This window comes from Ailuropoda melanoleuca, chromosome 2 (genome assembly GCF_002007445.2).
Source record: "Ailuropoda melanoleuca isolate Jingjing chromosome 2, ASM200744v2, whole genome shotgun sequence".
NCBI classification, from domain to species: Eukaryota; Metazoa; Chordata; class Mammalia; order Carnivora; family Ursidae; genus Ailuropoda; species Ailuropoda melanoleuca.
The window spans coordinates 165,641,707-165,659,376 of NC_048219.1; the positions used below are offsets into that span (position 1 = coordinate 165,641,707).

Below are 17,670 nucleotides of genomic sequence, written 5' to 3' on the forward strand. Positions count from 1 at the left end.
TGTCAATGTGTTTTTTTTTTAATGCATATATACTTGTATAATATTTTTTAAAATATTTTCTCAATATTAATTTTTGTATTTTTGAATCAATGTGACCCAAACGTTAATCTCTATGTACAGACTACATATTAAACTGACCAATTTACTAACTATAAGAATTTTGTACTCATATGATATCAATATATTTTTCAATACAATGTATCATTAAATTTATTAGATAATTAATTCTTTAACCAATGGACTACATTTGTATTTAGTAAGTTTCCTTTTCTATTATTACTAGCTCTTACTATCCTCCATTTGGAGGATATTCCATATTGGAAGAAAATAACTTCAAACGCTCTTGTTGGAAATAACCTTTAAATCTCAACTTAGACTATGATTTAAATAAAATCGAGAAAGGGATTTTGCAATGTATAATATTTGGACATCCAAAATGCTAGCTAATATTTTAAATACATACAAGTAAAACAAATGGATTACTTTAATGTTTTAAGACTGACTTAAATTCTAATTACATTTATTTGAAAGATTTTTGAAAAGGAGGCAAATATACAGAAATAGCTTTTTCAGTATTTAATTTTTCATATGATATCCCACAATATGACTTATGAGGATCTTTATCACCTTGAAAACTGAAGAAAATGAGCAGTTTAAATAAACATCTCCCTTTTTCCTAATCATGTACTGCCAATCTATAATGTTTTTGTTGAAATAACTGCAGTCTACACAAAACTGGGTATGATTTTAAAATGCAAATAAAACACTGACAGGAAACTATAAAATAATGTTTAAAATTTAAAACTAACTTTTAAAAAATGAATCATTCAGTATTTATATGCTTACTTCTATTCTGAATGATTAAATAATGCATATACATTTGGAAATCTGCTTGAATGTAGTTATATATGTCTGTAATAATCTAACGTTCTAGAAAAAGTCACTACTTTCACAATTATAAATTAAAAGTCAACAAATCCAATGTTAATCATACAGTTAATATATTTAGATGAGTTAAGCTTAGCTCTTAAGGAAATCTAAAAAAAAAAAAAAAAAAGATTTACACATACACACACCCTAGTGTCTGGTAACTACTAAGACCTTTATTTGAAATCACTACCATAGCATTTTTTTAAGTTTTATTTTTAAGTAATCCCTACACCCAATGTAGGACTGGAACTTACAGCCCCATCAAGAGTCACATGTTCTTCCAACTGAGCCAGCTAGACACCCCAATAATACTTAAAATCTTAAAAAAAATTCCAATTTTCCCCTTACACAGAAATCTAGACCAGTCAGACAATTTGCCCAAAGTCACAGAAGCAGTGGAAGAAGACACTTAAAATCCAGGTCTTCTGACACCAAGTTGTTGCTCCCACTATACCACATTTCTTATACTAGAATGAAGGTGGAGGGCAGGAGGTGAGGATTGTTTAATTACAATTAGTATATTACACACAGTGTCAATAATGAAGTAATAAACTTCTGAAAATAGTCAACTGCTGGCATCTTTTAAAGTCAGCTCTTTTGGGGAATTAAACATTACTGCTCTCATAACTGCATTTATTAAAAATATATATCTGTGTTTCAAATCTATTTTTCTCTTTAGTGAAGACTCCAAAATTGCTGTCTCTAAATTTTACTGGCCATGGTACAATTACAATTTGTTTCTTTCTTTCTTTTTTGTTAATTTTTATTTTAAGTAAACTCTACACCACATGTGGGGCTCAAACTCATGACCCCGAGATCAAGAGTCACACACTCTACCAACTGAGTCAGCCAAGTGCCCCAATTACGATTTGCTTCTGTCATAAAGACCTTAAGTTCCCTTCCTCAGTACCAAGAACAAGAGTGGCATGTAAGAGACTACATTTTAATTAGGCATAGCAAAGAAATACAGGGTTGCCAAAATTTTTATTTATTTTTTTTTTAAAGGGGGAGAAGGAGTAGCTGGTAATCCAATAACTTTTGGTCAGAAATCAATGATAAAGGAAAGAGAAGGTATAATTGCAGGAACAATCTTTGAGGTGGCTAGAGAAGATGTGATCCAGGCCTAAGTGGAAGACAGCCTTTGATACAACCTGGGACACTTCATCTACCACAGCAGAAGAGGCAGGAGAATGTAGGTGGAGAAGCTGGTAAGTGGTAGGTATGAATGGGAAAATAAGAGAGCTCCCAATTACCTTCTTCTTTTTTAATGACATAGAAAGCAAGCTGAAGATGAGGGAAAGGAGGGTAAGACTAATGAGGAAAGGGAATGTGTAAAATCCACAGTGGGGACAGCGTACCAAGAAAGTAAAGCAAGACTGAAAGACAGTACTATGTGACTGAGATTTTTAGTTCTGCATTTTTTTAAAAAAAGATTTATTTTAGGGAGAGGGAAATGGAAAGAGAGAATCCTCAAGCAGGCTCACCGCTGAGCATGGAGCCCAATATGGGACTTGATCCCAGGACCCTGAGATAATGACTTTAACCAAAATCAAGAGTTGGGACACTTAACTGACTGAGCCACCCAGGCACCCGACTTTCTGCACTTTAAATGCAGGACTAGGGATGCCTGGGTGGCTCAGACGGTTAAGCATCTGAGTCTTGATTTCAGCTCAGGTCATGGGCCCCGTATCTGCCCCACGGCGGGCTCTCTGCTGAGCTGGAGTCTGCTTCTGATTCTCTCTCTCTCTCTCAAAAAATAAGTAAGAGATAAAGCAGAGAAAGTCAACAAAATTGCTGTTGCAGCTGATTTCTCCAAGTATGTTCAGCTGCTCAGGTATAAGCATGAAGATGAACGGCTGGGTTTTATCCAGTGTAGAGATTTTCCCGAAGAACTAACGGAATGAGAAGCAAAGGAGCTAAGAATGTTTGCAAGGAAAGAGACTATGATGTACTATGAAAATTTAGCTGGGTGAAGACAGAAGTGAGGTATGTGAGGGAAGAAAGAAAGGCAACCAAATCATGAAAAAGTGATAAGATTAATAGACTAGATAGACAGTTCCTTGAAATAGAACTGCTAGAGTGTCCAAAGGATCCGGAACAAAAAGGAGAAAAATTAAGCAATATGTTGCTCTAGAGATTAAAGCTTCAGCTGCAGTACAAGTTGGCCATGATATGTAATACCAAAGTAGGAAATGCACTTTCTGAAGAACTTTTAAGGTCTTTAAAGCAAAACTGTTCGTAAGACTGTCCTAAGTTTCAATTAATATTGTATATGGCATGTGACAATTTTCTGAAAAATGTCCTGTTGACTAAATAAAACAGCTGTGTTTCAGAAAAAATCAGGACTGAAAGGGGCTTCCTTCTAGGACCGAAGTCCAGAATTGGCCTGAGATGCTGTAGAGCTAAACATTCTGCTTTTCTGAAATATGACCACATGGTTAGAACTTTATGACCTGACAAGAGAAAAGATGGAAAGACAGATCTGCTCTGACAACTGGATGATTACAGTGACTGCTGTTGAGCTTGAATCTCTCAAGCTGTAATTTTTGCCAGTTCTAGCCATGACAAGGTACACATGAGCGTTATGAAGTATTACAGTATAAAGTAACGTGAATAACTTTTTTTAATGTCATAGCTTTGAAAGTATAAAGGAAAAAAGGAAACCAATTCTTTTATATACTTGTGAGTCCTAATGAAAACGATAACATTTCAGAATGTGATTTTGTGTCTTACTATTCTTTCTAATCAATATTTATTAAATGTTCATCATGTACATGACAAGACATATTCTAAGGAAGTAACAAATACAGAATATATGACCACTGCCCATGAGGAGCTTACAATCTAAAGAGAAAGCATAAAACAAATTTTAATAAGCAAAGCTTAAATGTTAAGACAGTGCAAAACACGGGGTAGGAAATACACACATTCATTATTCAAACAGAATTTTGAAAACTCCTAACCAAAATGGATATGAATACACACACACACACACACACACACACACACACACACACCCCTAAAGTTATAAAACATTCATAAATACACAGCAAGAGAAAAAGAAGCAAATGAATCCTGCAATTGCTGCTACAAATAGCAACAGATGCATGCCTAACTGAGAGGCAATCCAAGTTTAGGAGACAGGAAAGAAAGATGTCAATAAGCAAGCTTTTAGTGATAGGACAAAAATTAAGATGCACTTTAAATTAAGCTTCTGGTTAGGAGATGATTACCTGAACTTCTTCAAACTCACTCCAGTACACAGCAGAGGCACTCTTGGAGGCTGTATCTGGGAAGATAAGAAGCTACTTTCCTGTGTGTTCCTTTCATTTTCATCTTAAAGCATACACGAATCCAGTGGTGATAACTGTATGTCATACTATTGTGTTAATGGAAAGATAATGTGTGTATTTTGCATAAATTAACATATAGATAAAATAGCTGCATTTTCCCCCTTCTATCGCAAAGCTGAATAACAGGTAACTCTTTTTCTAAGTTTATTGATCTTGACTACTTATGCTAAATAGTGCTTTTTTCAAGCTAAATTTTCGAGCAGCATCATTCCATGTCACCAGTTTGAGTACAATGATTAGAGTAATATACACAGCTCCGTATCGTCAATAGAGTAACTGCAAGCAATACTTAAAATTTAAAAAATCTGAAATCGGTGTATGGCTAAAATTTGGATTCCATAAAAGGAAACATTCCAACAAGAAGCAGAGAAAAGTTTCAAATTAAAAAAGTAATCTATTGAGATGATGGTCACTCAAATCAAGAATCAAAAACAATACAGTCCTGAACAGAAACAAATCTGGTCAAAACATTTAAAATAATAAGAGGGAGGGCAAAGGGAAAGCCAAAGCAACTACCAGAATGAAACACAGCAGAAAGAAAGTTTTCCAGTCCCACAAGAAGGATTTTTAAAAAGAGAAGGGAAAACTACAAAACTTACATATGTGTTTTAGTACACATATTTCATCTTACTATGTTGAAATTATTTTTCTTATAAACTTTCCTACCTCATTATTCGAATCTTGAATAACTTTATAGAGGGCTGGCACCAGTGTTTTTTTCCGGTGTAAAGTTGCTGCATAATTGGTGATCTGAGTGTCAGGTAATGCCTAAAAGAAACATCCAAGGAAATCAAAAGCAAACTTAATATTTGGGAAGTCAGGAAATTTATTTTACCTGAGTTCCTCTTGAAAAGATTTATGATAGATTCAACTAAGAAAAGTAAGAATAATACAAGAAATAACCATGACAGTTAGTAAAACAAATTAAGTTAGAATGTTATAGTATACAGTTCTTCAAACTACTCAACCATGAAAAATGATTAGAAATCACACATTATACCAAGATTTGTTGAAAAAGGTCACCTTAAACTAATCTACTCTAAAAAAAAATAAGTACAGGATATATTTTAATTCTTGCATTTTATGTTTATATAACACTTATTTCTATAGTATTCAGAAATTATATAGTTTTAAATCAAATCAGCGGGTGATTTTTAATTACAGGAAATAAAAATATAAGGCACAAATCCTATGTCTGTGCCTTATTAAAGCTTGGAAGCTTCCCCTTTTATTGAATGTATTTAAAAATTCATACATCCCCTCATCAATCCTAACAACTACTTTCATTTTTACGTATTACTTTCTAGTCATTATTCACCTTAGCGCCCTTTTAAAGAGTTACAAGTATAGAAACACATTATTTCATATTCTACCATTTCCACTTCATATCATAACATTTGTTTCAGTTTCTCCATAGAACATAGTCACTGTTTGAATTACTGACATATAGAATCATATGACACACTCTCATCCCCAATCCAATCTACCTTGAATTCTGATAACCATTCTTCCACAACAGCACGTTCAGATCCCAGCATCTTCTACCCTCTATTCCTCTTTTATCTCTGAAAGAAAAAAGCACCGAACTTGAGGATAGCATTATATAAAGAAACTGCTAAAAGTAAACAATATGCACCTTTCACAAACAAAGAAACTAACCTAGTATATATTTTCAGTTAAGAAGCCTTATTTTTTAGACTAGAGCTCAATTAAAAGAAATTTATATTTAGGAAATAAATTCTATTTTTAGTGGTACATTTGAAACCTGTTTCCCTAAAACTTTAATATTTTCCTAAACAATTGTATTTCAAAGCAGCGAAAACAAGTTTAGTGAAATCAAACTGCACATTACCCAAGGAAAATGACGTCTACACTTAGAGCTTTTACCAAATATACAAGTGGAATAAGTTACATATCAGAGAACAAACCATGTGACAGATTATAAATGTCAAAGAAAGAAAAGCTAGAAATCAAGGGTCACATATTCAGCAAACTGACTATAAATGTGTATGTACTATTCAAATAAGGCCTTTGAAGAAGGTAGATTTATGTTTTCTATAATGGAAAGATGTCCACGTAGAAAAAGCAACTGGGGCGCCTGGATGGCACAGCGGTTAAGCGTCTGCCTTCGGCTCAGGGCGTGATCCCGGCGTTATGGGATCGAGCCCCACATCAGGCTCCTCTACTATGAGCCTGCTTCTTCCTCTCCCATTCCCCCTGCTTGTGTTCCCTCTCTCGCTGCTGTCTCTATCTCTGTCGAATAAATAAATAAAATCTTTAAAAAAAAAAAAAAGCTTTAAAGAAAAAGCAACTTGTACAATTATGTAAACTATAATTCCATTAAAAAACTATATCAAATGTGAAAAAAGCCTGGAAGCACATATATACTAAACTAGAGTGTCTACCTCTGAGAGAAGGAATATTGAGGATATTCTAATTATGTAACTTTGAATTATAGAAAAAAAAATAAGCATGTATTATTTTTAATATATATTTTAAAAATAATACATGCTTATTTTTAAAGTGAGGAAGTACAATTAAAAGGCCTTGGTTTTTAATTAGATTTAAAGGCTCAAAAGGTAAGAACTAGAAGAAATAAAGAACTTCTTTGAGGGGGAAGGAAACATCTTCAAAGCAAGTGAAATAAAAGTTTCTTTATTAAAAAGATAATATTTCCTAAGAATGTGTCAAATTTCACACTAAATTTCTACCAAAATAAAAGGAATCAGATTTTCTAATTCTCCCCTTCAATTCCAAAAGGATTCTTTAATGTCTCTATATAACGCATTACACCAAGTACTACATAAGGAAGGACTACAAGAGGAGTAAGACATGTCCCTTATTTTCAAGTAGCAAATGCTGTTAAGATAGACTGATGAATTTAGTCAAAATAAATTGCAAGAGAAAAAAGAGATAGTAGGGAAACCTAAAGATTAAAAGAGATTAAAAAAATCAATAGCCAAATATGATCTCTTTTGGACTCTGATTCAAACAAAAAGAACATGACACAACTGGAAAAAGCTAAACATGACTGGTTATTTGATGATATTAAATTAAGGAATTATTATAGGCTATTTTTATATTTGATAATGGTGTTATAGTTAGGTGTGTTTTGTTTTTGTTTTTCAATAATGCTTGTCTCTCAGAGTTACATATGGACATATTTACTGGTGAAATAATGTGTAGGATTTGCCTTAAAATAATCAGGGCAGGGCAGGGAGAATCAAACAAGGAAAATAATGAATTAGAGATAGATGAAATACGATTGGCCATGAATTGATAACCATTCAAGCTGAATAACTGGTACACAAGTTTCGGTACACTATTATCATCACTTTTTTATAAGTTTGAAATGTTCCATTATAAACTTCAAGAAAAAAAGGATTAATGAACATTACGTATAATGAAAAATGCCATACCTATACATACTCAATTTTGCAAACAATTTCGGTGAGCTCAAATCAACTAAAGCCTTATTTTTTTTTTTTAAGATTTTATTTATTTATTCGACAGAGATAGAGACAGCCAGCGAGAGAGGGAACACAAGCAGGGGGAGTGGGAGAGGAAGAAGCAGGCTCACAGCAGAGGAGCCTGGTGTGGGGCTCGATCCCATAAAGCCGGGATCACGCCCTGAGCCGAAGGCAGGCGCTTAACCGCTGTGCCACCCAGGCGCCCCCAACTAAAGCCTTATTAATAGACATGGACACCCAAGTTCCAAACTCTTGCTGAAGAAATGAGACTCTTGAAAGTAACTTCACAAAACAGAGCACAAGCATACATCCAAATGATAATGTCCTTCAAAGAAGTCATTTTGTAAGGTTCCTACATTTACTGTAATGATTGTTCAAATCAATGTCAGAATTCCTTTTTTTCTTTTATACCAATTAAGTGGTTGGTACTAAATACTTTTTGAAACCTAGTCTTCACCTAAAAATGTATTCCATGATGTAACTATGATTAATGTGCTTCTTACTCTACGCAAATTATACCTCAATAAAAAAAAATTTTATGAACAAAGCTCTCGGCTCAGGTCGTGATCCCAGGGTCCTGGAATTGAACCCTACATCGTGCTCCCTGCTCAGCAAAAGGCCTGCTTCTCCCTCTCCCATTCCCTCTGCTTGGGCTCCCTCTCTCGCTGTCTCTCTGTCAAATAAATAAATAAAATCTTAAAAAAAAAAAAAAAAAGATCTAACAAGGTTTTTCTCCCAATAGTTATCAATTGTTCTAATACATTTTATGTTCATTTTTTTCCTCAGTAACTTGAAATGCTATTTTTATCATATACTAAAAGTCTTACATACATTTGAAACTATTTCTGAGCTACTCTTCCCATTAATTTTGTGCTGGGACTATGTTTTAATTACTGTGACTTAGTAAAAAATACTACAAGTCCTATCATTCACATATACATGCATATATATATATATATATATATATATATAGCATTCGCATTCTTTTCCTAAGCACGTTTCATTATTATTTCCTGCTTCATTCTTCCAAATGAATATTAGCATTACATTGATAAGTTTCTTTCCTACATTCCATCTTCATAGGAATTAAATTTACAGATGAATTCCAAATGACATCTTCACAACATTGAGTTACCCCATACAGAAGCATAGCACTGCTCTTTTATAAAAATTCTCTTCTATATGTCTTAGTATAAATTTTGTTTTTTCTTCATATACAACAACACACTTCAATCGAGCTGATTCCTTCGATCAAGTTAATTTCTGTATAGTTTATATTTTCTTGTTGCCACCGCGATTCTTTTCCATTATGTTTTCTCACTAGCTATTGTTACACAAAATAAACACTTTAAAATCAAAATGAACAACACAAATATTTAAAATACTGAAAATGGTTTAAATCAAAATTTATATGTTTTAGGAAAAATTTATAAACTAGTAAGTTCTCTTTTTGCAAACTACAATGGATCAGAAGATTTTTTAAACGCATGCTACTACTGTATAGAAAAAGGCAAGGAAAAGTACTAAAATTAATATTTTTTTCCAATTCTCTACAAAGAACAGCTGCTTTTAAAAGGAAAAAGAAACCCAAATATTATTTTCAAAAAGAAACACAAATCTTTTTAATCTAATATATCCTGTATCAGAATCCCTATTTGATATAGGGCCTGGAATATGTATTTTGAAAAGCTCCCCAAGTAATCGTTCAGTTAAAAAAAAAAAAAAGTATCACATTGAGGTTAAATTTCTTACTTTAAATTCCTACCTGATCTCTCCTATAAGCACAAGTTTGTGTATCAAATCACTTAAGCTTCTACCAATACTATTCTTAAAATGACTGCCTGATGAATCACAGACCTGTACCCCTGAAACAAATAATACATTATATGTTAACTAAAATAAAAAAATTTTAAAAAGACTGCAAGGTAATACTTTTTTTTTTTTTTTAAAGATTTTATTTATTTATTTGACAGAGAGAGAGACAGCCAGCGAGAGAGGGAACACAAGCAGGGGGAGTGGGAGAGGAAGAAGCAGGCTCATAGCAGAGGAGCCTGATGTGGGGCTCGATCCCAGAACGCCGGGATCACGCCCTGAGCCGAAGGCAGACGCCCAACCGCTGTGCCACCCAGGCGCCCCAGGTAATACCTTTAAATACAGAAAGAGGTGTTCATAATTATAATCAAACATCACCATATTTCTTCAACTCTATAATACTACTAATTTTAAGACTGTAATTTATTAACAAATTTACTAGAAAATGAGAAACAAATCTTTATCGAAACAAAAAAATGTTCAACTAAAGGACAAAAACATAAGCTTATCCATATAATCATATATGACTTTTAAATCATCCTTTATGTTTCTGGACATCTTTGTTCTTTATACTAGCCACACGGCACACTCTCCCAGCTCTCTCTATATATGTCTGGGCTAGACTCAGTTCAAACATCATCCCCTTAGAGAAGCCCTCTCTACCTACTATACTAAAATTGGCTCCCCCAAGTTCCTCCTCCTTCCAACCCCTACCATTCTGTCCACTTCCTTCATAGCATTTAGCAAAATCTGTAATTATCTTATTTGTTTACTTTTTATTTTCTGTCTTTCCCACCAGAATCTGTACTTCACAGGGACAAGTTCTGTATTCTCAAGTATGAGGCACATAACAGGCACTCAAACATCTATTGATTTAGTTGGGCTCATGAACTCAATTATTTAGCATCTTTAACAATGACAGTTTTATTTTTGGTCATAATAAAACCTAAGATTTCTGCCTACATTTTCCAAGTGATTAGGTTTAGTAATTTTATTTTTCCAAATTAAATATAGTTGGAAGTGAACAGCTTCTTTACAAAGCACCTGACTTCAGAAATGTTAATAGGTGAAAAAAAACCCTTAAAAGTGAGGAAAAAGTAAGTTATCAGTGAATCTATCAAGTATAAACATTGTATCAGCTGTTTTCTATACTTTATCTGATTTAATAGGGCAGCTGAATCTAGTGGCTTAGAGCAACAGTTCTCAACTTTTCGTCTTAGAACCCCCTTTCCCTGTTACATTTAAAAAGTCTATTAATGGGTGCCTGGGTGGCTCAGTCGGTTAAGCGTCTGCCTGCTGCTCAGGTCATCATCTCAGGGTCCTGGGACAGAGTCCCACATTGGGCTCCCTGCTTAGTAGAAGTCTGCTTCTCCCTCTCCCTCTTCCCCCCACTTGGGTTCTCTCTCTCAATAAATAAATAAAATCTTAAAAAAAAAAGAAGTCTATTAATTCATTTAAAAAATAATAAGCCCATTACATGTTAACATAAATAACATTTTTTACATAAATGTTTTAAATTGAAATTTTAGTTTTCTATAACAAAAACAAATTTGGTGAGAAAAGTAGTATTTATTCTTTTACATATTTTGCAAATCTCACAATTACTTCTGCATTTAATTGGTTGCTGAAAACCGTCACTCTGTATTTATCAGAGAATGACAACAAAGGCAGCAAATACTGTTTTGACCCCACAAACCCACTCAAAGGATCCCCAGGACACACTTTGAGCATGGACACTGGAACCAGATTGTCTAAGTTTAAGGTCACTTACTACAGCTATGTTTAAGCCCTCTTATCCCCTTCCTCGCTATACTTAAATCCTCTGTGCCTCATTTCTCTCATTTCAAAAAGGATAACAGCAGCACAGTACTAATTTCATACAATTATTGTGTACTTAGAACAATTCTTATCACAAAGTAACTGCTGTAAATGTTTGCCACAAATATTATATACTTAATTTTCCTCAAACTATATACTATAATATAGCCTCTGTTATTCCCAAATAATAGACAAGAAAATTAAAGTGTAAAGAGGTTGAATGACCCACACAAGGTAACACAGTTTAACTGGCAAAACTCAAGATTTTAATTTAATGCCTATTCTAAAACCACCAGTTGAAAAATGTACCTTGGCCCCTTATAGTTCATACTACTCCCCATAAAGCTTCCTATGTCCTAGCCATACTCTCCTTTCTGTTTTTCCATAGCTTCGTGCACCCCTTTACCCCAGGGATTCTGTATAGACTATTCCAGCCTAGAATGCTGTCCTACTACTGTTATAGCTGGCTTCTTCCAATCCTGTTAGTCTCAGCAGGCCAGTCTTGACCACTTTCTCTAAACAGCATCCCTTTCTCCCTTTTCTAGTATTTTCCATTCCAACAAATATGTTCATTTCCTTCCTAGTGCTTTGGATTTTGTACCTTGCTTCTTAGATCTTATTACTTATTGTCTATCTTCCCCATCAGATTGCAAGTTACACGAAAACAGGGTCCATTTCTGTTTCACTCATATTTGAGTGTTCGCTATGTACTCAAAGATAACAAGCATACTATGGTATCCGGACTTATGGCAGGTACTTATGTGTATTTGTTGAATCAATGAATCACACTGCTTATGTGACCTTGGACAAATCACTTAAACTCTCTCGGCTTCAGTTTTTTACAAGGATAAGTTACTTGCTACATTTAAAATCCTAAAAATATATTTTAGTACCTTTATTTGAAAATAATATGGTTACAGAGAAATTTATAAATATGGATTTCTGAACTATTCCCAGTATCTTAGTATCTAGAGGTACCTGTGAACATAGTTATAAATGTACTGCAAGACTTAGCCATACAATATATAATTCTGAAGGTTTTTTCTACTGCATATCATACCCATCCATTACCTGGGATATAAAAACTATATTTAAAAGCAAACATCAAGGGGTGCCTGGATGGCTCAGTCGTTAAGCGTCTGCCTTCAGCTCAGGGTGTGATCCCAGAGTCCTGGGATCGAGCCCCACATTGGGCTCCTCCACTGGGAGCCTACTTCTTTCTCTACCACTCCCACTGTTTGTGTTCCCTCTCTCGCTGGCTGTCTCTATCACTGTCAATAAATAAGAAAAATCTTTAAAAAAAAAAAAAAAAAAAAGCAAACATCAAGAGGTGCCTGGCTGGCTTAGTCAGTAGAGCATGCAACTCAGTCTCAGGGTCACAAATTCAAGCCCCATGTTGGGCCAAGAAATTACTTTAAAAAAAAAAAAAATTCAATTCAGGCCATACTGCCTCACTTTCAGAGTATTTAATAACAAAATAAAAAATATATCATAGAAAATAATTCTCTTTTTGGTGACCATGGTAATGGCAACTTTTTGGAAACTGTCAATTTATAGAGAATGAGATTATAAGAGGCAGTACAGCCTAATGATTAGAGTATGGGCACTAGACTGCCTGGGTTTGAATTCCAATTCCATGACCTACAAACTATGTAACTGAGGGAAGTTAACTTATTAATTATATTATTAATTTATGGCCTCAAATTCCTCATTTATACAAAGGAGATAATATAAGTACCTATGTCAAAGGGTTTTTTAAAAATTCTTTAAATTCAATTTAGTTAACATATAGTCTATTATCAGTTACGAAGGTAGAATTTAGTGATTTATCAGTTGCATATAACATCAGTGCTCATTACATAAAGTGCCCTCCTTAATGCCCATCACCCAATTACCTTTACCCTGCCCACCTCCCCTCCAGAAAACTTCAGTATGTTTCCTAGAGTTCAGCATCTCTTATGGTTTGCCTCCCTATTTTCATCTTATTTTATTTTTTCAAAGGTGTTTTTTTTTTTTTAAAGATTAAACAAGTTAACATATGAGTGAGAAAAACTAATTATGAAAACTGCTCTCAAGGGTTTCTAGTAGACCAACATTACTGGATAAACAAAGCTATACAATTATCAGGGAAGCATATGAAATAGTAAAAAAATGGTTTTACTACTGCAAATTTTCAAACTAGGCCAACGACTATGAAAATATTTCCAGGTATAATTCTGAAATTTCAGCACTCAAGACCTGTGGTTATTATAAATACCAACTTCTCTAAGAAAAAACCTAGAGCTGCACCATTCAATATGATAGCCACTAGCTACATGTAGCTATTTAAATTTAAATTAATGGAAATAAAACAAAGATTCAATTCTTAGTTGCACTAGCTATATTTCAAGTGCTCAGTAGCTATATGCAGCTATTGTCTCCCATACTGGAGAGCACAGACATAGAACATGGACATCATCACAGAAATTCTATTGGACAGCACTAATCTCAGTGTAGCTACATAATATGATTATGCTGACTATGTTTAATTATTCAATAACTGTAAAGATCGGGCAACAAGGTTAAAAAGCACAACTATTAAAAAGGAAACACTTTCAAAAGTAAAACTCAAAGGCAATAATTAAGATGCGATTATTTCAAGTCTGTTAGGTAAAACTGCTAAATAAATAAAAGCTACCCAGCAAAGATAACCAAAAATTCTAACATGTCTAACTGTATGGAAAACTCATTTATCCTTTAAAAAGTTAAATTACATAATTTTACCTCTGTTCTAAGATCAGTTTTCTAAAGGAGGAGGTGGCACTGGAATGCGGCAGAATTCAAGTGTGGAATTCATTTGTTGAGACTTAAATATTTTCCAGCTCTATAAAAAATAAAAATTAGAAACTATGAAATACTGAGATAATATTCTTAAGAATGTAATAAAAAGAACTTTAATAAAACATTTATAACACAATTTATCTATTTTTAAAAATAATTAGGGACTTAAAAACTTTCTGTAATAACCACCATAAACTTGTGTACCATCATTAAATCTAATTTAAAAAATATTAGATTTGGGGAAAAGGAGTCTCACTTTTAGTTTCAAACTTCCCACTAATTATCTGTAAGACCTTGAGTAGGTAACTTAAATATTCTGGAGCTTCATTTGAATTACCTATAAAATTAAGTCTTTTTTAGTCAAAAATTCTATGAATCCAACTTTTGGAACATGTTACAGTGATATCGCTCTCATACACATGTGCAAACAATCATTAAAATTTCAATATGCAATATAACATCAAGCGTAAATAAGAAGTATCAATGGCTATAAAATCATTTTGGATGAGATTCACAGAACTGAAAATTTTATCATTTTTAAAAAGAACACAGAAAATGCTATTACTTAAAATTTGGGTACAAAACATATTAAAAGCTTTTTGATCAGAGAGAATCCTTTTCTTTCCTCATAAAGTAAAAACTATTTTCAAGTAGTTGCTGACCACATTATGCTCCACCACTTTGATTCAAAACTGTATCACGTTAAAATCTAAAACCTTCCCAAATTATTACATTTTAAAATATGTTCATTAACAAAATGTGATTAAATAAATACAAATAATAAAATTCTCTTGGGAGTTAAGTTACACTATCATTTGCAAAGTCTCTGATGTTTTTCAAATTACAGGTATGTTAGGGCCTCCTAATACAATGATAGCAGCTGACTTATTAGCTAGTTAGCTGACTTAGCTCCGACTATCACATGAGATTTTCATTTCCTGAGTTCTGCAGTGGGTTAAAAAACTTGAAAAAGGGGGCGCCTGGGTGGCACAGCGGTTAAGCGTCTGCCTTCGGCTCAGGGCGTGATCCCGGCGTTCTGGGATCGCCCCACATCAGGCTCTTCAGCTATGAGCCTGCTTCTTCCTCTCCCACTACCCCTGCTTGTGTTCCCTCTCTCTCTGGCTGTCTCTATCTCTGTCGAATAAATAAATAAAATCTTAAAAAAAAAAAAAAAACTTGAAAAGGACTAACATAATACCTCTGGAAAGATACACCAGGAGCTGGTCATACTTTGGGAAGGGACAGTTGATATCAAGGGAACTCACTTTCTCTCTTTTTTAAATACTTTAATTTTAAGTAATCTCTTCACCCACCATGGGGCTTGAACTCAACTCCGAGGATCAAGAGTTGCATACTCTACCAACAAAGCCAGCCAGGCACCCCAAGGAAACTCTTTTTGTACCTTGGGAATTCTGAGCCACCAAGATAATTGCCAGATTTTGAAGCAGTGTAAGCAGGCAGTCTTGAAAGCTATACTGGGAATCTCTGAAGAGATGGGTCTCCAACAGTCTTTCAGGGTTAATGAAACAGGTATTCACTAGGTTCTCAATTTAAGAAAGAGGGGGAAAAAAAGCCAACAGGGCAAAGGATAGAAAATGGACTTTTATTAAACTTTAACACAGCTCAACTCCTGATAAACTGGAAGAAATAAGCCCCTCAAGTCATCTGGGCAACAGAAAAAAACATGGGAACCCTGTCAGGAAGGTAACACTGTCTGGAGACTCTATGGTTCTTTCATACATAAGGTCTGGCACACAATAAAAAATTACTAAATACACTAAGTGACAAATATATGACCAATAATTAAGAGAAACTAGACAGTTAGATCCACAGATGATCCAATAACAGAGATCACACACAAGAACAACAATTTTAAATAATTCTGAATAACTTACTAAAGAAAATAGAGGGGAAAACGGACAAAACTGATGAGATGGAGAATTTTACCAATGAATTAGGATCTATAAAAATAATTAAATGTACATTCTAGAACTAAAACCATAATATATGAAATTAAGGACTCAATATATTGGTTTTATAGCAAACTGGACACAGCAGACGATAAGATTAGAAGAATAAGTCAGTAAGAAATACCAAACTATAGCTGGAGAAAGTAAGTAGGAAAGAAGACAGAGAGAAGAGTAGAAGGTAGGGGAAAAGTTGGAGGAGAGGTTTAAGAGAAATTGAAGACATGCTCAAATTGTCTAATATATATAAAACTGAGGTCCCAGACAAGAGAAGAAAGAGATATAAGCAATATTCAAAGAGAGTAACAGAATTTTACAAAACTGATGAAAGAAATCAATTCAGAGATTCAAGATACTCTGCCAACTCCAAGAAGAATATACTCACAGAAAACCATACCTACGATATCATAATCAAACTATGAAAGGAAGAAGTGGAGGAAGAGAAAATTCAAAGAAAAAATTTAGTTCACCTTCAAAGAAACAGTAAGACTGACAGCAAATTTCTCAACAGAAACAAAAGAAGCCAGGACATAACAGAATAACAGTTACAAGGACAAAAGAAAATAACTACCAATCTAGAATACAGTAAATATCCTCTAACTATCCAGCAAAAACATCCTTTAAAAATTTAGATGGAGGGGTCCTAATGAGAAAAATATGCAGCCAAGAATACTTTACCCACCAAGGCTGACATTCAAAATAGAAGGAGAGAAAACAGGACAAACAGAAACTAAAAGAATTTGTGATCACTAAATCAACCCTGAAAGAAATATTAAAAGGGATCCTTTAAACGAAGAGAGAGCAAAAACGTAATGTAGACCAGAGGGAACAGAGACAATATACAGAAATGGTGACTTCAAAAATAGTAGAATGGCACTAAATTCCTCTTTCAATGGTAACTCTAAATGTAAATAGGCTAAATGCCTCAATCAAAAGACACAGGGCATCAGACTGGATAAAAAAAAGCAAGACCCATGGGTATGCTGTCTGCAAGAGACTCACGTTAGACCCAAAGATACCTCCAGATTGAAAGTGATGGGGTGGAAAACCATTTATCATGCCAAAAGACATAAAGAAAGTTGGGGTAGCAATCCTTACATCAGACAAATTAGACTTCAAACCAAAGACTGTAATAAGAGGGGCGCCTGGGTGGCTCAGTCATTAAGCATCTGCCGTCAGCTTAGGGCGTGATCCCAGCGTTCTGGAATCGAGCCCTGCATCAGGCTTCTCTGCTGGGAGCCTGCTTCTTCCTCTCCCACTCCCCCTGCTTGTGTTCCCTCTCTCACTGGCTATCTCTCTCTCCATCAAATAAAAAAAAAAAAAAAAAGAGACTGTAATAAGAGATGAGGAACGACACTATATCATAATTAACTGACTTATTCAACAAGAAGATCCAACAATTGTAAATATTTATGCCTTTAACATGGGAGCAGCCGATCATATAAATCAATTACCAACAAAATTAAAGAAACACATTGATAATAATACAATAATAGTAGG

General features: G+C 34.1%; 1 protein-coding gene across 13 annotated transcripts in view; it reads right to left on the bottom strand.

Annotated features, from left to right (window-relative positions):
- FAM126B (family with sequence similarity 126 member B) overlaps positions 1-17,670 on the bottom strand; it is an 82,681-nt gene that overhangs the window by 43,269 nt on the left and 21,742 nt on the right. For 12 of the 13 annotated variants that reach the window (XM_034654938.1, XM_034654940.1, XM_034654944.1 and 9 more), the window contains 3 exons: positions 14,147-14,246; positions 5,771-5,848; positions 4,950-5,051 (listed from right to left, as the gene is read on the bottom strand). In XM_034654938.1, the coding sequence (XP_034510829.1) occupies positions 4,950-5,051; positions 5,771-5,821 (153 nt within the window). In that variant the 5' untranslated portion in view covers positions 5,822-5,848; positions 14,147-14,246. Of the gene's footprint in view, positions 1-4,163; positions 4,220-4,949; positions 5,052-5,770; positions 5,849-14,146; positions 14,247-17,670 lie in introns of those variants that run through there. The other variant, XM_011220534.3, reaches the window with a different exon arrangement.